Source organism: Emydura macquarii, unplaced genomic scaffold (genome assembly GCF_026122565.2).
Source record: "Emydura macquarii macquarii isolate MOO-44397 ecotype Brisbane River unplaced genomic scaffold, CSIRO-AGI_Emac_v2 contig_2924, whole genome shotgun sequence".
Taxonomy (NCBI): domain Eukaryota; kingdom Metazoa; phylum Chordata; order Testudines; family Chelidae; genus Emydura; species Emydura macquarii.
The window spans coordinates 3,187,682-3,215,543 of NW_027133061.1; the positions used below are offsets into that span (position 1 = coordinate 3,187,682).

The window sequence follows — 27,862 nt, forward strand, 5'->3', positions numbered from 1 at the left end:
AAGCTGACATCCTTTCTATTAATGATGCCTTTGAACTGTTGGGAAAATGGTAAGTATTTTCCACAAACATTCTTTGAAAGAAACAAACAAACAAAAATTGTGTGTGTGGGTGTTTGGGGGATTTTTTTTTTGGTGGTGACATATTTTATGGGTAGAACTTTTTTTAACAATACACCAAAACATTGTCATTTTTTTCAAAACCAAGAAGTGTTTTGACTCCTAGTTTTGCCCTGGATGGAACACCAGAGAACTTTGAACCCAACGAAAACGTCACACACAAAAAGGCCATTTTTTGCTGCTAAAAGTTTCAATGGGAAATTGCCAGTCAGCGCTAATATGCCACAGAGAAATGTAGAACCGCGGTTAGTTTTTAATGTCACTTGATATGTATGCAATCTTATATAAGAAATCTGGACAAAACTGAAGGATTTGGGTGCACAGTGGGATGAATCCTTTTGGCGGCATTGAGAATGTCAGCCTTGACGCTTGAAGGGTTGCTGTGAGTTTGTAATCTAACCAATCTAAAAGTAATAGTTAGGAGTAATTTCCGGTACACAGTGATGCCAACTGAAAATTGTTACCATTTTTTGTGATATTTGGTGTCCTTTCTTAATGCCTCAGCTCCTGGATTCACGTGATTGTGTCAGAATCTCAGCTTTGGTTTGAAAAAGAAGAAAAGTGTCCAACCTGCATGTTCATGGAGAAAGGCTTGAAAACATGGCTCCTACAGATTCAAAAACCAGAAGGTGAATTAAAAGAACCTCCAAATGTGTTGTTTGAAAATCCCATGACTTCTATAAGCCAATATTGTGGTGTTTGGGGAAGGGGGAAACGGAATCACAGTTTTTTAATTCTTAGGGTGGACTGTGCTGGTAGGGAACCTCCCACCCTATTTTCCCTGCCAGTTTTTGTGATTTAATAACCACAATCCCTCCCCCCTTTTCTCTCTTTCTCTCTCTGACATTGCTGTGGAAGATCCACAAACCGAGGAAATGGCCTAGACAAATGCTGTCATGTCTTCTCAAGAGAGCTGCTGAAGACGCAAGAACTGCAGGGAAGGGGAGATTCTTTAAAACATTGGGGGAGATGGTTTATTTCTGTATCTGGTTATTCAGGATGATATGGGGCTGTGCTATCTTCCTGTGCTTGGTTGTATTTTTCAGTGTGTGTCAGAATAGAGCACAGCAGAATAGATTTCAGACTGTTCCAAAACAGAGGCTTCTGATTCCTGATTTACACATCTAAAGAATAAATGCAGAAAGGAAACTCGGCTGGGTGAGGGATTTTCCCCCTCCCTCTAATCTTTCCACTTTATGGCATTAATCTTTATGGTTCCAACAGCGGCAGGTAAATATATTTTCCAAAATGATTTTTTTGTTAAAGTTGATCGTGTCCTTTGACCGGTTTGTTTTTGTTTTTTTGCAGAGAGCAGAGAGGGATTGATGGTTTGTTCAGTGTTTCTGAAGTCCCAGGGCAGCGATGAACCTTCGCCCGTGAAGCCACCCGCTGGGGCTGGCCGAGTATGTTGCATGAATGGGAGCAGCCGGGTTGTTTTCAATTTTGTAAAGCTACTTCCCTCCCCCCAGCCACAATCTTGGCTGCCCCCTGGGCCAATGCAGGTTATGCTGGGGGGGGGGAGGAAATGCTATGCAAGTGACTCGGGGGAGGGGGTTTGGAGCCTTTCCCCTCTGCACGGCCGCTGGGAAGCGCCAGGCGGGGGGAGCGGCCGGGAGCTGGGGTCTCGGCGCTGCAGGACGGATGCATCTTGCAGCAGGGGGTCCTTGGCACGGCCCAGACACTGGAGCAGCCGGGCCGGGCCATGCCCGCCCTGGGAACGGCCCTTGGCAGCGCTTGTGTTGCAGGAGGGACAACTCGGCAAGCTCCGGTGCGAAGTTATTGGCCGCCCGGGAGCAGCCAATCGCCCGCCCGGCCCAGTCTGCACGAGAGGCGGGATTTCCTCGCCAGCCGGCCGGGAAGTTGCAGGCCGCCGGGGGTTTGCAGGATGCACGGCCGGGGGGGGGCGATGAGGCTGCTCGCGGCCGGGGGCAGGATCCTGGCTGGGAAGGGCCCCCCCGCCCGGAGCCGCAGCTTGCACGAGGTCTGTCCGGCTTTGCATTTCGCCCGCCCCCGCTGCGCCCTGAGCCGGGGGGGGGAGCAGCGCCCGCAGGGGAACCGGCTCGGGCTTCAAAGTCCAGCTGTGGGGCAGCCGGGGAACCCCCCGCCGCAGGGAGGTCCCGGGGCTGGGCCGGGCGGGCTGGGTTCTCTTGCTGCGGTGACCCCCTGCGGGGGGTGCCGGGAACTGGGGCTGCTCTGTAGGATCAGGGATAGTGGGTGTGACGGGGGCACCAAGAGGTTGGGGTGGCCCTCTTGGTGCTTGGAGCTGTACAGCTGGGAAAGGGACCCAGCCGTCCTGACTCCGCCCCTTCCAGCGCTACTCACTGGATCTGGTTTCCCTGCCAGGGCCGGGAAGAGAACCCAGGAGTCCTGATTCCCACGCCCCGTCCTCCACTCACTAGACTGCGCTTCCCCTCACCAACGTCCTCCATTCCCTTTGCGGTTCTTTTCCAGGCCGGAGCCCTCTTACCCGCCCTGTCGGAGCGGCTGTGTCTGTACCAGAAGCTGAAGGCTGCCCACGACGAGCGATGCGCGGACCAGGCGCGGAAGGCGAGCAGGCCGATCCGGATCTCCCTGCCCGATGGGCAGCAGGTGGAAGGAGAGCCCCTAAGAACCACCCCGTACCATGTGGCCTCACAAATCGGGTACTGGGCCCCGCTGCGTGTTTCCTCCTTCTGAACAATCGTCTGCTTCCAAAACCCTTTCAACCCCTGGGTTCGCGCTGGGGGCAGGGAACTGAGAACTCGAGCCCCGTAGGTCTGCGGATTTGCAGTTGCTGGGGATGCAGGGAGGGGGCGGGAAGCTGGGGATGAGCTACTGAGTCGATTGCCGCTAGGGATCTGGTTTGGCTGCGCTCAGCCAGACTCTGTTTAATGGGATCTGACTCCCTATTTGAAATATCCCCCTTCCCCCCCCCCCCCCCCCCCCCAGATTGTTACTGTAACCCACAGCTGCTCGCTGTGGCTGTCTGTCCCTGTCTGGTGATGGCTGGGGAGCCTGCAACGCCTTGGCTAACAGAGGTCCCAGATTCAGTCCCCTGCTGCCCGTGACCTGCCTGGAGCACAGCACAAGTGGTGGCTCATGGGGGGCCTTCCCCCAGCTGGGGCAATGGGGCAGCCTCTGCCTGCATCCCAGCAGCCCCCACTCTGTGTGGGCAGAGCTGCTGTGCTGAGGGCTGGTGGCAGGGCGAGAAACGATTATCCCGCTGTAGCTAGCCGGTCTCCAGGTTGCAGAGCTGGTGCTCACCGGCTCCTGGCTGGCAGCCTCTGCAGAGAGGGTCCAGGTGCGAATGGGTCTTGGAGACAGGATCTCTCTAGCGTAGGGGGAGAGCTCCTCATGCAGTTAGGGAGACCTGACTCCTGGGCCCCTTCCCGCTGCACTAAATGCCCCGTCTTGACTGGCCGGTCGCTCACGTGCCCTGTCCTGACGTGTGTTCCGTCACATCTCTCCCTCCCAGCCGGGGCCTGGCCGAGGGCGCGGTGGCCGCCAGGGTGAACGGGGCTCTGTACGACCTGGACCGCCCTCTGGAGAGCAACGCTGCCTTGGAATTCTTGGGCTTTGATTCTCCAGAGGGGCAGGTGGTGAGTATATCTGGTGTTGCGCTGATCAGCTGTGGGGAAGGAGACCCCGGCCGGTAAGGGGGAAGGGAGTGTGGACAGGGGCTAATCTGGGCCATTTCTGTGGCATCCTCAGTCCCCATTCCAATGCTCTGTTCACTAGACCACATTGCTCCCCGGGCACCCCCGAAAGACGGGCTCCCTCTATGAACAAGCAGGCGCCCCACGTGCGAGAGGCTGCAAGGTGTCTGTGTTAATCGGAGTCATCGTTGGAGCTGGGATCCCAACAGGCCGGAGCCGTGTGGGGCATGGAGGGCCGTCCGCATGACCCCAGTCCTCTTCCCTCCTCAGGTTTTCTGGCACTCCAGCGCCCACATCCTGGGAGCGGCCTTGGAGCGATTCTACGGAGGCCTGCTATGTCACGGGCCCAGCACGGAGAACGGCTTCTTTCACGACATGTACCTGGCGGGCCGGTAAGAGGGGCCGGGGTTGCCTAGCTGGGCACCCCAGTGGAAGGTCTGATGGGATCACGGCAAGCGATGCCCAGCCAAGGGGAGCCCCCAAACAGCAGCTGCTTAGTAGCAATGGTTCTTTCTCAGCAGAACCAGGCTGGAGATGGCATCTTGGGGACTGAGGTGCGTGTAAAAACGCCACTGCTTCATGGCAGTGGGGCCGGGGTGGCAGGGCAGATTGTGCAGGTGTAGGGACCTAGGACTGGGGGGTCCGGAGCACCCTGGATCCTTGTTGCTTGACTTCAGTGGAAGCTGAGGGCGCTCAGCACCAGGCTTACGGTGCAAAGCAGCACGGGTGTGTCTGCACACCTCGGTCGGGAGGCTCAGCAAACCGTCTTCAGAATCTCGCAGCACACCGTAAACGTCCCAGGAGCAACCGAATCCTCTTTCTAGCTGCCTGGCTGGTGGGTCTTGCTCACGTGCTCAGGGTCGCACTGATTGTCGGATTTGGGGTCGGGAAGGAATTTCCTGCTCAGGTCAGATTGGCAGGGACAGCGGGGATTTTTTGCCTGCTGAGATCATCTGGGTATATCTCACCTCATCCATCCATCCATCCAGCCTTTGGCACTGGTGCATCTCAGCCCCTTCTGTTCTCTTCCTCGGGCCCACGGTAGAGTCTCCTGCTGACGGAAATGCTTTAGCTGGGCTCAGGACAGGGGCATGTGAGTGAATTCTCTGGCTTTGTGCTGTGCAGGAGATCAGAGTAGGCGCTCTGAGTCTCCCCGTCTGGCTTTAAACTCAATGAAACTGAGTTGCAGTTGTCAGGTGGGCTTGGTCCACTAGGTGGCAGCCTGGGTTAAACTAGCATGAGCTAAACTGAAGCGGGACACACCAATTAGTTGCTTCACGGCAGCATCATCCCTGCCTCTGCTTGCCTGGAGCCTCCTGGCCGCGTGGGGAATGGTTGCAGACATGGGGCTGACGACACGTTGCTAAGATCCCTCGCTCAGCCTGGCCAGCTGCTGGGATCTGCAGTCCCTGCTCAATTCTTCTGGAACCAGGGGGGGGCTTTAAAAATGTCTCGCTCTTTCCGCAGAACCATCCAGGGCAGCGAGCTCCCCGCCTTGGAGGAGGCGTGCCAGGCCATCGTCCGAGAGAAGCATCCCTTCGAGAGGCTGGAAGTGTCCCGAGAGGACCTGGTGGAGCTATTTAAGGTGAGCCCTGGCATGCGGACAGATGTTCGTAGATTTCATTGCTGTCGGCAACCACCCTCCCTCCCAGGCCTCTGGATCCGCTCCAGGGCAGAAATCACAGTGACACAGACACACGTGGCCAAGAACTACTGCACAAATGGCATCACTTACTAGGTCCTGCAGTAGTCCCAGCCCCCCCCCGTGAGACGTGATGGGACTGGACAAACCCCTGGTGGGCGCATCGTCCAACATGAGCCTTCCTTAGTCCCTTGGTGTCTGTCCACTCCGTAGGCCAGATTCAGAGCTGGGCTACACACAGGGTGGCTTGGTTGGTTCCCAGAACTGCCATCTGAGCCGGCCAGCAGCTAATAACTCTTCCTACTGCCTGCCCTCCCTCGGCTCAGGGCAGGTCTATCACCCTCCCCGGATGTTCTCAGTCCATCCCTCCCAGCCCACTTGTAAGCGCTGGGGTTACCTGTACGTCTAGCCTGTCTGGGCCCCCTGACTGTGGGGGGTGACCACTTCACTGGCTTCACTATGCTTGTCCTCACCCCCGGGAGGCAGGGCAGCTCTATCCCCATTTTACTGGCGGGGAAACAGGCATGGAGACGAAGCTATTTTTACGGGTGTTTGGGCACCTGACTCCTATTGATTTCAGTGGCAGATAGGAGCCCAAATACCTTTCAAATCTGGCTCTCCGTGACTTGCCTGAGGTCACCCAGGGAATCTGGCACAGCAGAAGATTGAACCCAGCGTGCCGGGGTTCTAGGCTGGTGCCCTAACCACTGGGCCATCCTGCCTCTGTCACTCTTGTGTCTAGCCCGCGGGGGGTGCATGGCACTCTGCAGAGCAAGTGACGAGACGGTCTCTGTCCTGAAGCGCTTGCTGGTTGCCCTGATGGGCCAGGCAGGATGCTGGGGGGAGACGGCGGGAGGGATCTGCCTGCTAGAATTGTGGGCTCCTGTAAGAAGCATTTAGATTGGAAGCTCTTCGGCAGAGGGGCTGTCTGGTACTCTTTGTACAGCACCTGGCGTGAGAGGGCCCTGTTTGTCTTTGGCCCTGGGGCACTGTCATAGCAAAGGAGTAACAATAGTGCAGAGCAGATCTGCTGGGCTGTATCGTTATCTCTGGCCCTACGGTCTCCTGTTTCCATTTCCCCAGTACAACAGGTTTAAGCTGCAAGTGATCGAGGAGAAGGTGAAAGCACCGACTGCTGCAGTGTACAGGTGAGCAGGGTGTCTGCAGTCTGTGTGACCGCCCGGGGGCACCCAGCCGTGCCGGGCGGGGTGAGCTCTGTGACCCAGGTTCCTCCAGCCTCGTGGCCCTGGGGTGAAAGTGCCTTGTGGAGGGTAGTGCGTGAAACTGTTTTTACCTCGTTACTGTTGTTTTTGAATGAGGCGAGTTCTGCGCCGCAACTTCCACCGAGGCGATCCCCAGGGTGGGTTGCTTTTTTTAAGGTTCACGTACTGCCCTTTGCCATCAATTGAGGGGGCGTTTAAAGGATGCCCCGCGGCCGCCCAACTCCACTGAGCCTTTTCTTTTTAGCCCCCTCTGCTCTCTTATGCCAGCCTGGCCTGTGATTCGCCTGTCATTTGCTCCTGGCTCCCATGTCTGTGCTCTGAACCCCTGTTTCCTTTCCTTTACCCAGGTGTGGGGCGTTAATTGACCTTTGCCGAGGTCCCCATGTCAGGCACACGGGGAAGATTCGAGCGCTGAAGATCCTGAAGGTCAGTGTTAATCTCAGCCAAGCTCAGCTGCTGGCTCTGTTCCTGGCTCTGCCACAGGGCAAGCAGCATGAATTTAGGGGAGTCAGTGCCTCAGTTTCCCCCAGCTGTAAAAATCCCAGCAGGGGGTGAAGCGCTTTGATGTCAAATGCCCAAAATGGTCATGTTTTGCACTGAACACAGGCTGTGTTTTTTGTCAGAGGATCTTCAAGTGCTTTTTAAGGCATGAGTACCATCCCTGTTTTACCAGTGGGGAAACTGAGGCACAGAGCAGGCGTGTGGCTGCCCAAGGTTTCAGGTTCTGTTCCTGACTCTGGCTCCTGGTGTTTTATACCCAGCCCATCAACACAGCACCTAACCCAGGAGTCCTGACTCCCAGCCCTCACCACTAGACCATGCTGCTCTCAGAGCAGCGTATGCTTTTGCCTTTCTGGAGCAATTGGAAGGGTAGGCAGCAGAGCTGCCTGCTGATCCCAGATTACTCTGTCCCAGCCAGCGGCCTGCGACGTGCTCCGGCGCGCTCAGCGCCTTTTCTTCTTTCAGCACTTTCCTGTGGCGTTAACTCTCTTTCCCACTCTTCGACAGAGCTCCTCTGCCTTCTGGAAAGGGGACCCCGCCCTGGAGTCCCTGCAGCGGGTGCACGGGATCTCCTTCCCCAGCGCCAGACAGCTGGAGGAGTGGGAGCAGCTCCAGGAGGAGGCAGCTAGCCGGGACCACCGGAGGATTGGCAAGGTAGGAGCCGGCGTGATTGCCCTGGGGCAGGCCCCTGTCGGGTCGTTGCAGCAACACCTGTGTCTGTCCAGCCCCACCCGCCGGCAGAACTCTCCCTGATTCTGAACGGGGAAGGGCCAAAGGGCATGTCAGTGTTGGAGCTGAAGGCTTGAGCCATCAGCACTTGTCCTGCCTGCATGTGCCCTGCAAGACCCAGCTCCCTTCGGAGCTCGAGTCCGACCAAGCCAATGTCCTTCCGGTGCCGAGCCGGGTCCCTCCTGCCTCAACGAAGCCCAGGTCTCTGTCTGCATCTAGTGGCTGGTTCCCGCTGCAGGTTGGTGAGTCCTTAGGCTCCTGCTTTTAGATCTGGGGAGGGCCCTGGGTTCAATCCCTTGTGGACCCCTAGTATCCTGCCCCCCGAAGAACGGCACCCATAGGACTGTCTCTTTTTCCCTCCCCAGGAGCAGGAATTGTTTTTCTTCCATGAGCTGAGTCCCGGGAGCTGCTTTTTCCTGCCCAGAGGGGCTCACGTCTACAACACCCTGATAGACTTCATCAAGGTACGGGCGGCCATCCTGTCGGGCTTCGCTTGGTCCTGCCTCAGTGCCGGGGGCTGGACTCGATGGCTTCTCGGGGTCCCTTCCAGCTGTACTTAGCTAGCTGGGTGTGGTTGGTCCCCAATTCACAGTCACACTTTATTTTAGAGGCGTCTGTCTCTGTGTCCCAGGTACACAGGGGGTTCCATTCCCTGCTCCCATCTTACAGCTGGAAAATAACATCAGGGCCTATCTATCGTAGGTCCTTATCTAGCCCCACCGTGGCAGTATCTGAACCCTGTAGATTGGTTAATGTATTTATCCTCGCCCTTCCCTGTGAGGCAGGGCAGTGCTATTATCCCATTGTACAGGTGGGGAAACTGAGGTGCAGAGCGGCTAAGTGCCTTGCCTAAGGTCACACAGGGAGTCGGTGGCAGAGCAGGAATTGAAATCAGGTCTTCCATGTCCTAGGCTGGTGCCGTAACCTCTGGGCCACCCTCCCTCTGCTCCCCTATGTAGTCACAAAGAAAAAGGGTGGGGGTACATGACTCCCCTGAAAGCTATAAGCAGACCCTGCTCCTGGTGGAGAACCTGTGGGATAGAAATAGGTGCATAGACGTCTCCCTGCAAGGCTGTCCGCAAGAGGCAGCGCAACGTAGCCCCTGGCCCGGGGCTGTAAGCAAAAGCGAAGAACTCTTGGGTGACTGTGAGTGCTCGTCCGTGTAGGACCCACCTCCGCACGCACCTGCCCCGGGGGATTCAGGTCTGGCTCCTTTTGGCTGGGAGAATCTGTTGGGGGCCGGGTCTGCGCCCGAGTGTCCTTGCGTCTCCAACCCAAGCATAAAGTGTCGAGGGGGCCAACACCCCTCACTGCCCGTTCCTGAGAGCGGGCCCTCAATTCGTCCGTCTTCAGCATCGTCTCTTCAGTGCTGACTTCCTGCTATTGGCCGTAGGGAAGATGCCTCCCCTGGGAGCAGGGCTGTCGGGTACCAGTCAGAGTGCAGCCTCGGGGCACACGCCAGCTGGCATGGCTTCTCTCCGGGCAACTGTTCCTACTCCTCCGGCTCGGGGGCAGTAGGGAGGTGTCCCTGGTTCGTTCCCTGGCGCCCATGGGTTCAGGCTGCATCCGACCTGAGAGGGAGTCGAGGACTGAGTTTTATTACCCCGGATCTAGACGCATGGGGCAGGAGGGTGCTGCTGCCAGGGGAACGGACTGGGGTGACTCTCCAGCGGAATCGAGCAGAGGGCTGTCCCTTCCCATCCTCTTCCTCCCCCAGTGGGACTGTGGTACTGGTACCCTCTACCTTGACCCCAGATCAGTGCCGGAGCCAGGTTCCTCAGCCGGGGGGGCAGGCAATGGGTCATTGGTGGGGGGCTGGAGAGCAAGGTTGCCACGCACTCACCCTGCACCAGTGGCTCTTGTCCCATGGGGCTGCCCACTCTGGGCATTGCAGATGGGGTGGCAGTGCCATCCGGGTTTGCCCCCGCCGCCCCTCCGTCATGGGCCTGCGAGGAGGGAGCCCAGCCCTGCGGGACAAGCGTCGCCGCTGCCAGGGTGGGTTTGCCCTCCAGCCCTGTGTGAATGTTTGTCAGACGCCTTCTTTTGTCCATGGCACGACAGGCTTGAAAAGAAGCCGCATGTACACCTAAAGGCCACTGGGGGGGGCTGTTGGCCCCCTTGCCCTGCTATTAGCCCCGCCACTGCCCCAGGTGACTGTGAGATGCTCCAGGACTTGTTGTGCAGAAGAGGTGACAGGCTGGAGATCCTAGGGAAAAGCACACAAGCTCCTGCACGTCCTGCATGTCTCAGGCCTAGGATGTTTCACGATATCGATCAACGAGGGACAGCCAGAGCCAGCTAAATCGCTCTGGCAGACATCTGCCTTCCTGGCACCACATCAAAGAGAGCAGATTGTCGCTACCACCTGCCTTACCAGGGTTTCGGGCTGGTTTCATGCCCTCCCTAGGCTGGGGTGGCTGGCAGTCTGTGCCGTGGATGAGCGGTGGAGACAAAGCCCACAGAAAGCAACAGCGAAAGACGAGGGACCCAATAAATTGGATTTATTTGGAGGGGGAGGAATTATTCTACATCAGGTCTCCAAAGGGGAATCGGCAACTGCCCAGTGAGAGGTGACTCTGAAAATTGGGAATCCGGATCTAAGTCTGCAGACAAGCTCCGCCAAGATAACAGGGAGGAGACAAAGTCGCCGATCGCCAAAGGTCGGTTTGCACGTCAGGCCGTTCGATGAACACGTCTATACGCAGTTCCCGGCTTCGGGTTTCTCGCTGTGCTGGAGAATTGTTTGTTTGGGCCGAGGGCCAAGTTCTCAGAGGAGTCCGGACTCCCTCTCCTATGTGTGGACTCTCCTCTGAATCACCCAGTCTTTCTCTCTCCTCTGCAGTGGGTTTCCTGTTTCTTGGAAGATAGGTGGGCTTGACCACGCCTCCGCCGAGGCAGTCCAGGGGGAAGCAAATTCATAAGATCAACCAAAATTCCTAAGTTGCAAAGAGACAGATTCCCCAAATCATCACCCCCCGTAGATCCCTCTGTTTGGGAATTGGAGCACGGGCACGAGGGACCGCTGGGTCCTGGAAATCATAGAAGGGGCCGTTCAATTCAGTTCCAGATTCTCCTTCCTTTCGCCTCTCGCGGGAGGCTGCTTCTATTGGGTGTGGCCTCCTGTGTAGCTCCATGGGCCAGACTTCCTCTTCATTGCGTGCCAGGGTGGTTGAAATCTGTGTCGACCAGGCAGGCGTCCCTCCCCAGCAAGAAGTCCTATCGTTAAGCTGGTGGAGAAACCCTCTGACAGTCCCGGGGAGCACCCAACCCCACTCTGTGTGTGACAGCCCCCCCGCCCCCCGTGGGTTGGGAGCCCATCTGGCCGCCCTTCAAACACGAGGCGTGCGGACGACTTCACCCAAAAGTCCCGGAGCGACGAGCCGGGCGTGCTCAGCGTTTCTCCGGCTCCTGGAAGGGCTGGTCCGTCAAACCATGATGCGTAACTCGACAGCGCTGACTTTACATCAATGAACAAGGGGGGGGGGGCAAAATCCACCCCTGCGAGGGAGCAGGATCGCCCGGCGCACAGTCAGATCAGCTCAGCGGACCCTGAGGGGTCAGCAAAGGCGCCGTAATCCAAAACCCATTTCTCAGGTGGGGTCATCGAGCCACAGGCCTCTTTGCCACCAGCGGAAACTGGAAGTGTCTGAAGTTCTGCTCCAGAGGGGGGCAGAGTCGGGGGTCCCATCTGAGGCGTTCCTGACACCACGGTCCCTGGGTCTGATGTACGCTTACTGTCCCATTGCGCCAATCCGCAGGGATCTCGGGATACTCGTGGTGGCTCCAACATGGCCGAGACAGTTCAGGTTCTCAGATCCTAAGGAATCTCTCTCTCCAGTACGGTTGCCTCTCCAGCCATGTATGCAGTCTCAAAGACACAGCTCTTCGCTTTGGATCCACGTTCCCTGCACTGCGCGGCCTGGGTACTGGCGGCTCCAATGCAGAGAACTTCCTCACCTGAAGGAAAAAATGCCCTAACTCACAGGAGAAGAGGACTCTCTGCGGTACACTTCCTGTGCCAAGCAGAAGAGATTCGCTGTCTGGGCTCTAGACCGCCAGTTACGTCCATCTCCGGCTCAGCCCAGCACGTCTGGTGTCTATCTTCTATCACTAAAGAGCAGACCGGGGGCATGGCTACGCTGCAGTGGCAAGATGTGGTTCCCAGGACAGGTGGACAACTCGAGCTGAGCTAGTGCCAGTCCGTCTACCTGCCCTGGGAATCACAGCTGCAGTGCAGACCTATCCCGAGGGTTCACCGAACAGCTATCTCTGTCCCCGTCCTTCGGATCTAAACACTGCCTGGGCAGAGTTCCTGGGCTCCCCTTCCAAGCCGTTAGCTCCATGTTCCCTGTTTCATCATTCCATCTAAACCACCTTTTGGTAGCAATAACCTTGGCCCAGAAGGGCAGGAGAGATTCAAGCATGGATGGCGGGGTCCCTGCATACGATTTATCATAGACAGGGTGTCCTTGAAATCTTTTACTGACGGCAATAGCTGACTTTCCTTTAAAGCAGGTAATCCGGCTATTGGGCGGCTTTTTCCCAAAACCACATTGAAGCTAAGCCCAGGCTAAGCTCCCACAGCCGAGTTGTTCTCAGGGCGCTCGAGCACTAAGTCATTTAGGCGACCCTCTAGACCAGTGGCTCTGAACCATTCCAGACCACTGGGCTCCTTTCAGGAGTCTGATTTGTCTTGCAGACCCCCAGTTTCACCTCCCTTAAAAACTACTTGCTTATAAAGTCAGGCATAAAAATACAGAAGTGTCCCAGCGCACTGGTACTGAAGAAATGCTGCCGGTCTCATTTTTACCATACAATTATAAAATAAACCAGTTGGAATACAAATATTGTACTTCCAGTGCAGTGTGTGGTAGATAAAGCAGTGTACACAAGTCACTGTATGAAATTGTTGTTTGTACTGTTTGTAGCTTATGGGGACAGGGTGGAAGGTCAGGCCATTTCCACACGGAGACTTTCTAACCGGATCTTCGCTTGTATTGACCTGTGCTACGCGTTATCCGACACAGACCCTCCCGTGAGAGTGACGGCTCACTCGACGGGAGTACAAAAAACTTCTGGTGCTGCTTTGGGAAATATTCCTATCCTGGATAGAAGCTGAGCAGCCATCTGGACTTCAGTGCTTATGCTGACGTGGCGTCACTCTGGAGGGGAAGCATCAAGATGTGATGCTAACTTTGCTTGGGATGTCTTCTCGCCACTGAGTGGGTGGGTGTGAGTGTGTGGGTTCCTGGGATCTAGGATGCTGGCTGTGAGTCAGCAACGAGAGAGAGAGAGAGAGAGTGTGTGTGTGTGTGTGTGTGTGGCTGCAACAATTGTTGTGTGTGTGTGTGTGGCTGCAACAATTCATACCTTCTGGTAACTCTGTAGAGATGTGTTGTTCACGATCCTTCCCCATTCCTATGGAGTCTGGTGCCAGCTGGATTCCGTATTAGCCACGGAACTAAGGGGTAGTTGGGATCACCCTCTATATCCTTACTTGGAAGCATGAGGACATTTATGGTACGGGCACAGCCCCCAGCCGACGCTGCTGGCCGAAAGAATCTGAACTGGAGTATGCTGGATGTAGTGCACCAGGAGTGGAATGTGTGCCCCTATATATATATCTAGACCACACGTCTGGAAGAATCACAGTTGCTGTAAAGTGAGTAATCAAGTCATCTAATCCCACTACTGCCACCATCATTCTCTGTGGCCCTTAGGCAACTCATTTCTACCTCTCTGCCTTAGTTTCTCCCATGAAAGGAGGATGGGGCTGTGGGCGAGGGCCATGCTCTGAAGGTGTAAAGCCCTGTGTTGTTACTAAGAAGCATTCTCGCTGGAAAGGGCCCAGCGTCTCTCAGGTCCATGCTTCTGTGAGGAGGCCGCATCTGGGTTTTCTGCCCCCACAGAGCGAGTATCGGAAACGTGGGTTCTCGGAGGTGGTCACCCCTAATATCTACAACGCCAGGCTGTGGGAGCTCTCCGGCCACTGGCAACACTACAGTGAGAACATGTTCTGCTTCCCTGTCGAGAACGAGACCTTTGCCCTCAAGCCAATGAATTGCCCCGGTCACTGGTGAGCGAGGGATCCCGGGCTGCTGCAGGTTGACTGTTTGACTAGGGGATCTGGGATAGAGGCTGGAGGGAGTGGGGTCTAGTGGGTAGAGCGGGGGGAGGGCAGAGGCTGAGGGTCCCGAGGTCCCGGGTCTTCTGCCAGAGGAGCCGCAGCAGGGGCTGGAACGAAGGTAGCCCATCAGCTCCCTTCCCCCCTGGGGACCCTTCCTGGCAGCGGGATCCTGAGTGTGTCTCGCAGAGGGCGGGGCAATGTGGACTGGCTGCTGCAGGGCTGATTCCCCATCCCTCTCCATTCTGCCCCATCAGCCTGATGTTCGCTCACCGGCCCCGCTCCTGGCGGGAGCTGCCCCTCCGCCTGGCTGACTTTGGGGTGCTGCACCGGAACGAGTCCTCCAGGACCCTGACCGGCCTGACACGCGTGCGGCGGTTCCAGCAGGACGACGCTCACATCTTCTGCACCCTGGCTCAGGTGAGCGCGTGGAGCCGGGTGCCCCGAGGGGGTGGGGGTAACTAACTACCAAGCTGTCTCTCCCTAAACGCCCCCACGGGGCATCCTGGGATCACCCTCTCCTTGGGGACGGGCGCTGTCCTCCATCCCGTCCCCCAAGGCTCCTTCTGCGTTGTGTTCCTTTCCCAGCTGGAAGGCGAGATCGGCGGCTGCCTGGATTTCCTGCAAGCCGTGTACTCTGTGTTTGGCTTCTCCTTCCGCTTCTACCTCTCCACCCGCCCGGAAGGGTTCCTCGGGGATGCTCGTTTGTGGGAGCAGGCTGAGCAGGTGGGGAGCGCGCCCCCTTTCCCGCGAATGCTGCGTTGGTGCTGCACGGCCCCCAGCGCCTCCCGCCCCCTGAGACGTGGGTGTCCCACACTGCGTGGGGTCAATCACTGTCAGCCCCTTGGATGGGGGCGCTCCCCGGGGAGAATCCGGAGTGATGGTGCTGATTCAGGGGGCTGTGCTGCGTGTGCGGTGCCTCTTTCTGCTGGTATTTGGCACACGGGGCCTGGCCGCTTGTGATCCTTGAAGACCCTGGGTCTGCTTTTTCAGAACTTGGGGGTTTTAGAACCCACGGGTCCTGGTGACATTTCAGCCTGCGTTCTGGCGCTCTGAGCTGAAGGCTGAGCAGAAGGGCGGTCTTGGGGTTGAGGCCCCGGACTGGGGTTCGGGAGATCTGGGTTCAGTTCCCAGCACTGCCACTGACCTTCCCTTGTGCCCTTGGGCAAGTCACTTCATCTCTCTGAGCCTCAGTTCCCCCCCGGTGACTGTAAAATGGGGATAACAGCACTTCCTTTGTCTGCCTTGGCTGTTTACGTTTTAAATAGAGACTGTCTCTCGCTCTGGGGTTGGCGCCGTGCCTGGTGCGGTGAGGGCCGTGAGCTTGGCCTGGGCCTGTACAGCGCCCGGCACGGCGTGAGCCCTGATTTCAGCTGTGCTCTCCAGACACTGCTGTAATACATCCCTCTGCCCATTCATTTGGCCATGGTGTTTGCCTCCCTTCCCCGTGTTGCTGGTGCGCAGGGGTTGTTGCATGGCTTGCTTGCCCTGACGGGTGGCGAGAGGCTGAGCTGGTTGGGTAGGAGTGATTTGACGGCTCCGTGGCACAGAGCAGTTACTTGGACAGGGTGGAGGTGTTGCCTGGATTTCAGATTCTGCAGCCCCTTGTGATTCCATCACATGCCACGCCTCTGGGTGCAGCGGCATCGAATGGACCCGTTTCTATAGCATCATCTGCTGAGACATGGTCCATTTACTCTGTGCCGCATGAGGAACGTCTTTGCTCATGGCTGGGTAAATGCTGGCGGCCTCTTGTCTCCTGCAGTGACTTTTTAAATATTGACTCTCCGCTACATCTTGAATCAGCCCTGTGACGAGCTGGGCTGTGATCCTGGAGCGACCCAGGGCAGAGGCAGCCACTCACCTAACCCCTTTGTCTTCCAGCAACTGGAGAAAAGCCTCAATGATTTTGGGCAGCCTTGGGAACTCAGTCCAGGCGACGGGGCCTTCTATGGGCCAAAGGTGAGTGAGGGTCGATCTACTGCCGGTGGCTGGAGCCGGGACTCCTGGGTTCCGAGCCTGCCACCGACTTGCTTTGCCTTCTTGGGCGAGTCATGTCCCTGATTTCTGCCTCAGTTTCCCCATTTATAGCATGAGCGTAATGATTCGCAGATGTGAAGGCCGGAAGGGACCATTTTGATTCTCCAGTCTGACTTCCTGCCTAGCACAAGCCAGGGAACTCACCCAGCGATTCCTGCATCCAACTCAACGCCATGGGTGTTTGCGCTAGAACATGTCTGGAGTCAGTATCATTGAGGGAAGCCTTACCCTGCTTCGTGAGCACAGAGATCTTGGGATGGGAAAGCACTGGGACTAGCTCGGCACAATTGTTTTAAGCGGTGACGCAAGCGTCTTAAAACAGATGGGCTGTGGTTTTGATTCGTTTACAAAACAGCTCAATCAGCAGTGGCTAATGCAGGGCCCGGAACTGAACTCTGTCTAGGTTATGCCCCTTCCTCCACACGTTCTAAAGGATCAGCAAACTGAGATTTAATCAAGGGTGACTAAGGGCTCGATCCTGCAAACGCTTACACACAGGAGTAGCTTTACTCATGAGATTGATGTGATTAACTTGACCATTCATGTGAGCTGTCCAGGTAACTCGTCTGTGCAGGAATCTGCAGGATCGGGCCCTCAGGCTGGGTCTTCTACACCTATGGAATATGCACGGAGCTGCAGGATTAGGCCCCTGGGGTGACTTCTGCCCCAGCCGTGATTTCCAAGATGCAAACACAGTGGCTTTTGGACTCTCCCCTCTCCATTAAATAGACCCTGGTCTCTGTCCCCTTGGGCTCAGCTCATTGCTATACAAGACTCCTCCATGACTCTTTACAAACGTGGCTCTCTCATGTCCAGTGTAGCTGTGTCCAGCTGTTTAAATGGCTTGAGGCTGGGATTGCGGAACTACCAAAAAGCACAGCTGGGGGGGCGGGGGATCCTTTTTGGAAACTGCAGCCTGTGCAGCAATGCCGAGGGACATATTAGAAGGTGTTTAACGGGTTATTAGAACTGTAAACTCATGGCTGTTTGTTGGGAACGTGTCTCTCTTTCCGGGAACATTCATGTGAAAATGATGACTCTTGGCAAAGCCAGGCCTGCGTCTTTGTTTGCTAGAACAATCAGCCGTGTGCTACATGGGATTTACTGACCAGCTGGGCTCAGATTGTAGCCTACAGTTGTCCAGACTCATCCCAGCTGGGCAAGAAACACTCACCCCAGACCTTGCTGCTGCTGGTAGAGTCATAAAGAGCATGGAGGGGATAAAGTTCAATGACCTTTTCCCCCTATTGATAAGCTGAGTTGTATTGCATGGAGACGGGGTTCGGTTATGGTGCCGCCTCCACCATTCAAGGTGCCACAATGAACCAAACCTCCGGGTCTGTCGGGAAACGGGTGACTCCCATGTGTCCACGCTCTATTTCAGATCGACATTCAGATCCGGGACGCCCTGGGCCGATGCCACCAATGTGCAACCATCCAGCTGGACTTCCAGATGCCCATTAGGTTCAACCTGACATACATCAGGTATGGCGAGATCCGTGTGATGTTTTACGGGGGACTCTGGGCTTGGCTATCCAAACAGTTCGCAGCAAGCTGGGGTGTAAACCTGCCCTGGGCTAGCCTGCCGCTCGCTAGCCGTCTGTGTGGACGGTGCTGCTGCACACTAGAAAGTTTCCTGGTGCGCTTGGACATACCCTTCTTTGAAATGGGGTAGTAGCCAAAGCACACTCGGCAGGGACTGAAACCCAACATCCTGACCGCTCCTGGCCAGTAAGGGAGGCGCAGGGAGTAGCTTTTGAAAGAGTTGGGGTCTTGATGTAGCCTAGTGTGTTACAGCTCTCCCTTGGTGACCGATCCCCAGAGGATACGAGTCTGTTACAGCCCTCGCCGGGGCACCCAAGAACATAAGAATGGCCACCCTGGGTCAGACCAATGGTCCGTCTAGCCCAGTGTCCTGTCTTCCAACAGTGGCCAGTGCCAGGTGCTTCAGAGGGAGTGAACAGAACAGGGCAGTCGGCGAGTGATCCGTCCCGTGGCCCAGTCCCAGCTTCTGGCAGTCGGAGGTTTATGGACACCCAGATCATGGGGTTGCGTCTCTGACCATTTTGGCTGACAGCCGTTGCTGGACCTGTCCTCCAGGAGCTTATCTCACTCTTCTTTCAACCCAGTTATACTTTTGGCCATCACAGCATCCCCTGGCAATGATTCCCCAGGTTGACTGTGCGTTGTGTGAAGAAGTAGTTCCTTCTGTTTGTTTTAAACCTATTCATTTCATTAGGTGACCCCTGGCTCTTGTGTTATGTGAAGGAGTAAATAACACTTCCTTATTTCCTTTCTCCACACCAGTCATGATTTTATAGATCTCTATCACAGCTCCCCTTAGTCACCTCTTTTCTAAAATGAATAGTCCCAGTCTTGTTAATCTCTTCTTGTATGGAAACTGTTCCATACCCATAACCATTTTAGTTGCCCTTCTCTGTCCTTTTTTAAATTCTAATATATTTTTCTTGAGATGGGGTGACCAGAACGACATGCGGCATTCAAGGTGTGGGCGTCTCATGGATTTATACAGTGGCATTATGATATTTTCTATCTTATTATCTGTCCATTTCCTAATGGTTCCTAACATTCTGTTCACTTTCTTGACTGCCGCTGCACGCTGAGCAGATGTTTGCAAAGAATTATTCGCAGTGACTCCCAAGATCTCTTTCTGGGGCGGTCACAGCTACTTTAGACTCCATCATTTTGTGTGGATAGTTGGGATTATGTTGTCTAATGTGCGTTATTTTGCATTTATCAACACTGAATTTCATCTGCCATTTTGTCACCCAGTTTAGTGAGATCCCTTTGTAACTCTGCAGTCAGCTTTGGACCTAACTATCTTAAGTAATTTTGTATCATCTGCAAACTTTGCTGCCTCACTGTTTACACTTTGCTCCAAATCATTTATGAATATGTTGAACAGCGCTGGTCCCAGTACAGATCCTTGGGGGACCCGGCTATTTACCCATTTCCACTGTGAAAACTGACCGTTTATTTCTACCCTTTGTTTCGTGTCTTTTAACCAGTTACTGAGCCAGGAGAGGCCCTTCCCTTTTCTCCCATGACAGCTTACTTTGCTTAAGAGCCTTTGGTGAGGGACCTTGTCAAAGGCTTTTTGAACATTTGGCGGTCCCAGTTCAATCCCTGGTGTGTCAGCTAAGATGGGGGCCATCATGTTAGCAAAACCCTCCGTGAACTCTGCATTTCCCAGGAGCCCAAGTAAACAGGGAAGATGATAGGTGTTAGGTACCCAGGCTCCCTGAGTCCCCTTCAAAGAGTCCAGCCCGAGAGTTTTAATAACCAGTAGTGGGCCCTAGTCCTGGCCAAATCTTGCCAATAGAAGATACGTTCTGAGTCCCCCCTGCATTTTCATCTGGTTACGTTGTTCTTAGAAGCAGAGGCCTGGAAGGCACCTCCTGGGTCATTGAGTCCAGTCCTCTGCTGTTGCAGGCAACCCCCTCCTATCAGCCCATTCATGAGCAGATCAAGCTCTGGTTTCCATCTAGTTTAGCCTTTTGCCCCCTCCAGTCCCCGCTTCTTCTGGGAGGCTGGTCCAGTCCCTCCCTTCTCTGAAGGTATAAAACCTTCCATTTGTTTCCAGCCTCAGTTTATTCATGGCAGTTTTGTCCCCCATCATTCTACACTTCCCCGTCCTAGCACTCGGTTGCCATGTGCAGTTCAACAGCTGTCGTGTTCCGCCCCAGAGATGGCCGCATTTCAGTGGTGAATGAAGTGATCTTTGTATATAACACCCTAGGTATGTCAAGCCAAGTGGATACGGTGCTGTGGTATCCTTGGGGTGAAAAAAACCCTATAAATATCGGTTATTTCTCTTCCTGCAAATCCAGGCCCCTCCAAGTGGAAGAGGGGAACGTATCAGGGGGAGTTAGCCGCAGAGATGGGAAAGCAGGGTATGGCATTTTTGTAAACACACACCTTGCTCCTATCAACTTCCCCAGGAGCAAAGCTCAGCCAGCCCTGGGAAGTTAGGATATTCCCACTGCAGAAATCTTGAGCCCTTAATTAAAGATCTCCGGGTACATTTTGCAAGAGCTGAAGTGTTACTCCTGGGCTTTTGGCCACGTAGCAGAAAAGCTGACGCATTAGACCTACTCCAGGACCCTGCTTGTCACTTTAGCTGGAAGTTAATTCACTTCCTCTTTCCGAATATGAGCAAAACGATACTTGGCAAATTGTGGTGTAACTGTTTGCTGTAGAGGTGGCTGCATTTCCCTTGTGGGCAAGCGGGTGATCTCCCTTGAGGTAAGAAGCTGACATTTCCATGCCCTTTGGAGTGTTTAGAGCAGGGGTGTCACACATCCGGCCCACGGGCCGGATACAGCCACCAACCTTTTTTGGTCCAGCCTCTGGTGGCAGCGCGTGCTGCTGCGAGATTTCGGGGCGTCATCCTCTCTGGCGGCAGCGCATGTGGCCGCAAGGTATCGTGGTGGCGCGCGCTGCTGCCAGGGAGTACGACGCCATGAGATCTCGCTGCGTCGCGCGCTGCCACGAGGTCTGTGCGCTCTGGCGTGGAGCGCTGTGTGGCCGAGACGCGGCGCGTGGAGCGCTGTGTGGCCGAGACGCGGCGCGTGGAGCGCTGTGTGGCCTGCGGCGCTCCAAAAGTGCCCTAGTGTTTCGATTTATGGTATGTACGGCCCACTTGAAGTACATCTAATTCAGATCTGGCCTGCCATAGCAAATGAGTTTGACACGCCTGGTTTAGAGGCACAGCTCCTGCTAACGTCAAAGGGAAGTACGCCTCTAAAAGCCCCAGGAGCGGTGTCAGGGGGAAAAATAACTTTATCCGGCATCTGCCAAGGCCTTTGGCGTCTATAGCAGAAGAGCCACTCTGCAGGCTGTTGCTATAGCAACTTTGAGTGTCTCGGTCAAATGTAAACGCACTTGCGGGCAGAGGAGTCAGTCCTAGAACTCCCTCCCTTCCCCCCCCCCTTTTTCTGTGTCACATCGGGCCCTGGGCAGGAGCGTGGGGAGGGGGGCCCTCTCATCGCTGGCTTCCTTCAGTGCCCGTTGACCCCTTCCCATGATCCTTTTCACCCACAGCAAAGATGGCAGCACGTCCGAGAGGCCGGTGATGATCCACCGGGCGGTGCTGGGCTCCGTGGAGAGGATGCTGGCCGTCCTGGCGGAGAACTACTGCCGGAAATGGTGAGGGCAGTCGGGCTGGCTCCTAACCCTGCGCTGGGATTCTCTTGCCCTGCGGTTCCTTTCCAGGTGCTTGCTGCCACTGTCCGGGACAGATCTGCCGGGCGGTGGGGGCGTTTACCGTTAAAAGATTGCAGCGAGGAGTCAGGAATATCCAGGTGCCCGGTGCTCACCCTCTGGGATGCAGCGTGGTCTTGTGCACAAAGCGAGGGGCTGGGGGTCAGGGGTCCGAGGCTCGTGGTTTTAGATGCACTGGTGCCGGCGCATGGGGGCCCGTCCTGGAAGATGGACAAAGCTCCGTGTGAGCAGAAATGCCGGGGGAGGAGGAGGAGGAGAGGGATTTTGTGTAACGAAGCGAAGGGACCTCAGCCCCTCATTCCCTTTGCAGGCCCCTGTGGCTGTCCCCTTTCCAAGTCATGGTGATCCCGGTCGGACCCGACACGGAGGCCTATGCCCATGAGGTGAGTGGCGGGAGACGGGGACCCCACCTGGGCGGTCCATGCCTGGGATCTCTGACGCGGGCCTCTTTGTGCCCCAGGTCCGCGAGACGTTCCACCGGGCGGGGTTCATGGCGGACGTCGATGCCGACTGGGGGACCACGCTGAACCGGAAAATCCGGAAGGCTCAACTGGCTCAGTACAACTTCCAGCTGGGTAAGAGCGAGTGTGAGCGAGGGCTTCCCTGAAATAGCCACGTCCCACCCTTCCCTGGGGAGATGCCCGGCCACAGCCCGCCAGCCATGATTGCGCTTCCCCTGAATGCCCGCTCCCCGAGGCAACAGGTGCCTGTCACAGGAGGGGACGTCTGTCCCTCACCCGTCTAGGTGCACGGCCCTGCCCTTGTAGGGAGCTGTGGGGAAGGGGCAGGCTGTGCTCTGCTCTGCTCCCTTCTGTGACTCCTGAGGGTCGGAGAGCCCTTTCCTGGCGTCCTTTCCTAACCCTCCCAACGTCACTTGGGGGTGAGGGGCCAGAGGCAAAGGCGACTGAGCCAACTTGCCCCTAGTTCAACAGAGGCAACAACTAGTGCAGGTGACATAATAGGATCTACCAGAGACCTTGGACCAGGTATATTACGGTAATACCTAGTAGTCGCGACCCCGAGGCTGCTCTAACTCATGCGCTGCTCCCCGTGACCCTCAGGAAGGAGGACCTAGTTGTAGTCTAGCGCACTCCGGCCACGTTCCCGATCTGCCCCCTATGTCATGGGCTCTGAGCAGGACGGGTGCAGATCCCTTACACCAGCCCCGCACCAAGGTGGATTCTCGGGGGGCTATTTCCACCCTCATTAAGTCCCCCGCACTTGGCTCTGGCCACAGGACGAAGCATTGGGCTCTACGACTGTCCTCTGTGTTTCCATCTGAGGGCCTCAAATCGTTCCACATCGATGAGCGGGACCGGTGCAGCACGGCCCCATCCTATAGGGAGAGGATCGGACTTGCCCAGGGCCACAGCAGGGATGATGGGAGAGTCAGGGTTATGAGGCATCAGCGTCTGGCTCCCTGCCCTGGGCTCTGGCCATTGGCTTGCATGAGTGTGGGGTCCTGAGGGAGGGGAGAGGAGATGACACCCCAAACCCACAGCGACCTCAGTGGGGAGCGACAGTAAAGTGCATCCGGTCCTGTTCCCTCACTCAGACATGAGTGGACAGTGGTCGGAGCCCCAGCGACCTCATCCAGTTCCCTGCAGGCACGCAAAGCTGTCTCCAAAGCGTGTGTAGAAGTGCTTGTGGCAAGGTGTGGGATGCTGGCATGCTTTGCTTGGCACAGCTGGGAGAGTCAGGAGCTGGCCAGACCACCGGCAGGAAACCCATTTCCTACTCTCCGCAGCCTGCCTTTTTTTTCCTTGTATAGCTCCTGTCGTGAGTCAGTGGCAGGCAGGAGAATAGAACCCAGGAATCCTGACTCCCCTATCCTGGACTGTAACGCTGAACAGGAGGGGAATTCACATGGTGAGGGGCTGGAGGGACGGACGTCTTAAGAGACAGTGTCAGGGTGATGATAATCCGTGGCCATCGTCAGCTGGAGTGTGCACAAAGTGCTTTACAAAGGAGGTCGGTTTCATTAGCCCATTTCACAGATGAGGAAACTGAGGCACGGGAGGGGAAGTGACTTGCCCGAGTTCACCCAACAAGCCAGTGGCAAGGCCGGGCTGGAACCCAGCTCTCCTGTGGTCTGTGCTACGCTACAGATGTCTATTGGTATAACTATGTCGCTCAGGGGGGGTGAAAAATCCCCACCCCTGAACAACGTTGTTATCCGACCTATCCCCTGTGTAGAGAGCGCTAGGTCAGTGGGAGACCTGCTGCTGCTGCCATAGCTACCACCTCTCGGGGAGGCGGATTAACAACGCCGATGGAAGAGCTCTGTCCCATCGGCGTCTTTAATGCGCAACAGTGGCGGAGCTGCAGCGATACAGCTGCCCTGAGGCAGCGTTTTAAAACCCTGAGTCCCAGTCCTGTGCTCTGTCCCCTAGGCCTTATCCACTCTATCCGATCCCAAGGATACTTAAGTTTTCATTGTCTGGGCTGTCTAAGGGGTTTGAACACCCAGCCAATGGGAGCTGAGCGTCCAAAGCTCTCCGGTGGCTTTTCAGATCTTCCTCTCCAGCTGGTTCACTCCTGTTGCCCTTCGCTCAGCTGAGACAAGGCAGGCTGACAGGTCAGTTTCGCTGTGGTTTCCGGTCAGTTTCGCTCTGTGACTTGGGCTGCAGAGGCTTGGGGGCAGAGAGAGAGAGGGGGAGTGTTTAAGACCCAGCCCTTTGTTCTGAATTGATCCAGACGCACAGTCCCGGCCACAAAGAACCAAGAAAAATGGGGAACCTTTTGCTTAGTCAGAGCTGGTTGTGCTGCTTGTGACTTGCCGTTCTCGCTGTCCCATTAAAAATAGACTGCTCCGCCTCCGCCTTCCCCACGGTAGTCACTTAGCTAACTCCGTGACGCTCCAAAGGTAGAAACTCCTGAGGCCCGGCTGTCTGATGGGGGCGGCTTGGCCACAGCAGAGCGGGGGGGGGGGGGGAAGGGATTAACGACATGCCACGTTGTCCTTGCCATAGGCATTGTGGCAAGAAGGGAGGGGGCACGGCCAGGATGCACCTAGACCGTGTGGATCTCTGGCTGGGGTCTCGCCCCCTGGGGTGTTAGCAGCTGGAAGGAGGTCGAGCAACCCTGCAGCCGGCCCCAGGGTCAGAGGAGCTCAAAAGTGAGCTTAATTCTGCCTCGGGACTGTGTATGGCTCTGCTAGGACCAGGGATCTGCCAGGAAGGTCAGTGAGGTGGAAAATGGCTGGAAGCTCCCCAGGGCCAGAGCCGTGTCTCTGGTTAGCAAAGGGTCTAGCAGGCTCTTGGGTGCTAACGCTCACCAGTGGAACATTGTTTCTGTCCCTGCCCTCAGGACAATGTGGCCTGGGGCCATGTTACGAAAGCCCTGGCACGTGCTCTGTGGGGAAGGGTCCTGCGCTGGTGGGATCGGCCATCTCTTCCTGTCTCAGAAGCCCGTGATTCAGTCCGTATGTTAGCCTGATGTTTTGGGGAAGTTAGACTGAGGCATGAAGTCAGTGTCTGGGCTCAGTTGAGATTTCAGAGCCCTTTCTGCAATTTGGGGAGCGTGGGAGGAGATCGGGGGTGACTTTTCCCAGCCCTGGATTTGCGGGGGGGGTGACTTGCGTGTACAGTCTGTGGCAGCTGTTCTTTCCTCCTCGTGACTCGGCGCCCAGCTCACGGTCTAAACAAACCCAAACCGCTCCATGTCCCACCTGCTCCAGCCGGGGCCTGGGCTCAGGTTGCATCCAGTCCAGGAACTCCGGCTTCTCCTGGAAACACTGAGCTGGCCTTCCAAACTCGGCAGCTGCGGCCCACCGCAGAGCCTGGCGGGAGGAGATAAGGCCAATTATTGCTCCCTTGTCGCTTCGGCTGCTCTGGGTCCGGAGATGAGCTCCAGGTAGCGCCGGCTCAGCTTGCGGCTTCCTCCGTCTGCCATGTGCTGATTAGGGGCGGTCAAACCAACAAGGATCTTGCATGGCCTCCCGTGAGAAGTGGCCCATCCTAACGCTCCGTGTGCGTCTGCCTGGCTGGAGCTCTGCGGCAAGTGGGACGCCTCCCATTGACCTGCCTGGGGCCTGCAGCTGCTTCCCCCGGGGCTGGATTGGCTCCTGTCTCCTGGAAGCGATACCTTGAATAGACCTGGTGCCTGGGATTCTCCGCCCACCAACGGGGCGCAGCAGGGATCGCAGTGTGGTGATAGCCGTTCCCCCCTCCATACACACACACTGACCTGTCCACGTGCCTCAGCCCTGCCCTGGGGACTCCCCAGGGCGATGGGGGGGGGTCAGTCTCGGCCTCTCTGCTGGGGCTACTGACCCCGGGTGGGGGTGACAGGTGACATAATTGATGGCCATTGAATGCACCTGCCCCCCTTCCTCATACTCATGGGCAGGCTGTAGCACGGCTCTCCATGGGCGCCGTTCCGCACAGCCAGGCACCGGAACAGAGTCAGAGCGGACCGGGTTGCCCATCCCCTAGCAAATGGGGGGGGGGATTTGATAGCGGCCTTTAACTACCTGAAAGGGGGTTCCAGGGAGGATGGGGCTAGGCTGTTCTCGGTGGTGGCAGATGACAGAACAAGGAGCAACGGTCTCAAGTTACGGGGGGAGGTCTAGGTTGGACATTAGGAAAAAGTTTTTCACTAGGAGGGTGGTGAAGCACTGGAATGGGTTACCTAGGGAGGTGGTGGAATCTCCATCCTTAGAGGTTTTTAAGCTGAGGCTTGACAAAGCCCTGCCTGGGATGATATAGCTGAGGTTAGTCCTGCTTTGAGCAGGGGGTTGGACTAGATGACCTCCTGAGGTCCCTTCCAACTCTAATATTCTATGAAATGGCCCCAACCGCTGGCCCCATTTCTCCTCCTTTGTTTGCCGTCTGCCTTGGCTCAGCCTCTCCCCGTCTCTCTCTTGCAGTGGTGGGCAGGAAGGAGCTGTCCAGCCGCACGGTGAATGTCCGCACCCGCGACTCCAGGCAGCATGGCGAGCGTGGCCTGCAGGAGGCGCTGCTTCGGCTGCAGGAGCTGCGGGATGCCCGGCTCAGGAATGCTGAGGAGCTGTTCTGAGCCCAGCCCTGCTGGGCATGTCGTAGGCTCGCCTCGCCAGGGGAGCAGGCGGCGATGAGTGGCCGTGTGTCCAAGTTAACACCTGGCCTGCCTGCTCTGTCACCACCAGCCTGGTCTGTCGGATTGTGCTGGGCTTGACAATGGGCGTCCGGCCTCTGGGGAAGATCCCTGGCCCGTGCCTCTGGTTCGGTGTCACTCCTGGCACAGGGAGGCTGAGCCAGCTGCTGTCCAGATGTTCGCCACCCTACGGCATTCCCAAACATCTGCATGCAGCGGTCTCCTCATCGGACGTTCTGCTTCCCAGCAGAGTCTGTGCCCTGCTTGACACAGACCCTGTGTGCCCCAGTGTGCACCGAAATCTACCGGAGCTCTGCCCACATCCAAGACCCGGGCCAGGAGCCGCTTTAGGAGCGCTGGGTTTCTGAGAGCGCCCCCAGGCGAAAGGGGAAGAGGAAACACACGTCGAGGCTGGAGCGTGGCAGGGGCTGGACCACCCCGGCTGGAGGAAGACGGTTGGTGAAACATGCAGGCCCAGCCTGCTGGCTCTGGTCCCTCTGGCTGATTAAAATGTTTCTTCAAGTCCAGACAGCGTGTCCCTGGTGATGCCTGCCGGGGCTGATCCTGCCCTGCTCTCTAGGCCTGGCCTGGGCACAGTGCGGAGATGCTGGGGAACGGTGCCCCACGGGGCTTGGTGCAGCAGCTGCTGGCTGGCTTTCCCGGCAGTGGAAGCGCTAAAGTCCCTGCTACGCGAGAGCGGGAGCAGCTGTGGTAGCTGGGGTGCAGCTGTCCTTTCCTTTTCATCTGAGGCTCTCCAAGCACCTCGCGGGCAATTAGTTGGAGCCTCTCTGCCCCCCCTGAGGTAGGGCCCCGTCAGCATCTCTGTGTACCCGGGGAGGTAGCGCTGTCTAGTGGGAGGTGCTCTAACAGCGCAGGATGAAACCGTTGTGGGGGGCAGAGAACCCCACACCTGCTGCCAGGGGGTTTCTGCTCCTTCCTCTGCAGCATCTGGCGCTGGCCACCATCAGAGACAGGACGCTTGGTAGGTGAGCATCGAGGCTGAGCGGGCCTGGCGCTCTGTATGCTCCGTTGAGCTGGGGGTCAGGACACCTGGGTTCTCTTCCCGGCTTTGTGGCTGGGTGACTGGGCAAGTTGCTTCTCTTCTCTCTGCCTACCTTCCCTGCCACGTGTCCGAGCCAGGGCTCTCTCACAAAGTATATGGGCAGCACCTCGTGCAATGGGGACTCGAGCAATAACAGATGGGGAAACTGAGGCGCAGAGTTAAATGGCCCCCACAGTGCCCATTTGACCTCACTGGGGATGATGGGTACTCAGCCCTGCTTCAAACAAGGCCACGGGTGCCTGTGCCAAGTCATTCCAAGCAAGCTGGGAGCAGGATCCCAGCCCCTGCGCTAACCACTGGGCCGTGCTCCCTGCCTTGCACCCCTTTGGAACGTGGGGTTGTGCAGGGCTGGGGAGAGAAACGAGCTCTCCTGCACATGCCACGCTTCAAAGGCTGGATTGTGCAACCCTGAGTCGGGGTGAGCACTTCCTCACTCGACTGGCCTCGGTAGCGGCTCCCTGGCATGAG

The 27,862-nt window shown here is 56.6% G+C and overlaps 1 protein-coding gene across 2 annotated transcripts; it reads left to right on the top strand.

Annotated features, from left to right (window-relative positions):
- Window positions 1-27,160, top strand: TARS2 (threonyl-tRNA synthetase 2, mitochondrial). Of its 2 annotated transcripts, XM_067569513.1 has the most exons (20): window positions 1-49; window positions 622-746; window positions 976-1,520; window positions 2,569-2,759; window positions 3,572-3,695; window positions 4,023-4,144; window positions 5,220-5,337; window positions 6,478-6,542; window positions 6,965-7,043; window positions 7,626-7,772; window positions 8,213-8,311; window positions 13,757-13,923; window positions 14,229-14,391; window positions 14,560-14,697; window positions 15,856-15,933; window positions 17,396-17,496; window positions 21,076-21,180; window positions 21,566-21,638; window positions 21,716-21,830; window positions 26,126-27,160. In XM_067569513.1, exons 3-20 carry the CDS (start codon window positions 1,443-1,445, stop codon window positions 26,272-26,274), a joined length of 2,112 nt encoding a protein of 703 aa, XP_067425614.1. In that variant the 5' UTR covers window positions 1-49; window positions 622-746; window positions 976-1,442; the 3' UTR covers window positions 26,275-27,160. The 2 variants fall into 2 exon arrangements, with proteins under 2 accessions (XP_067425614.1, XP_067425613.1); XM_067569512.1 differs by lacking the exons at window positions 1-49; window positions 622-746; window positions 976-1,520 and adding an exon at window positions 1,974-2,098.
- The last annotated feature ends 702 nt before the right edge of the window (window positions 27,161-27,862 follow it).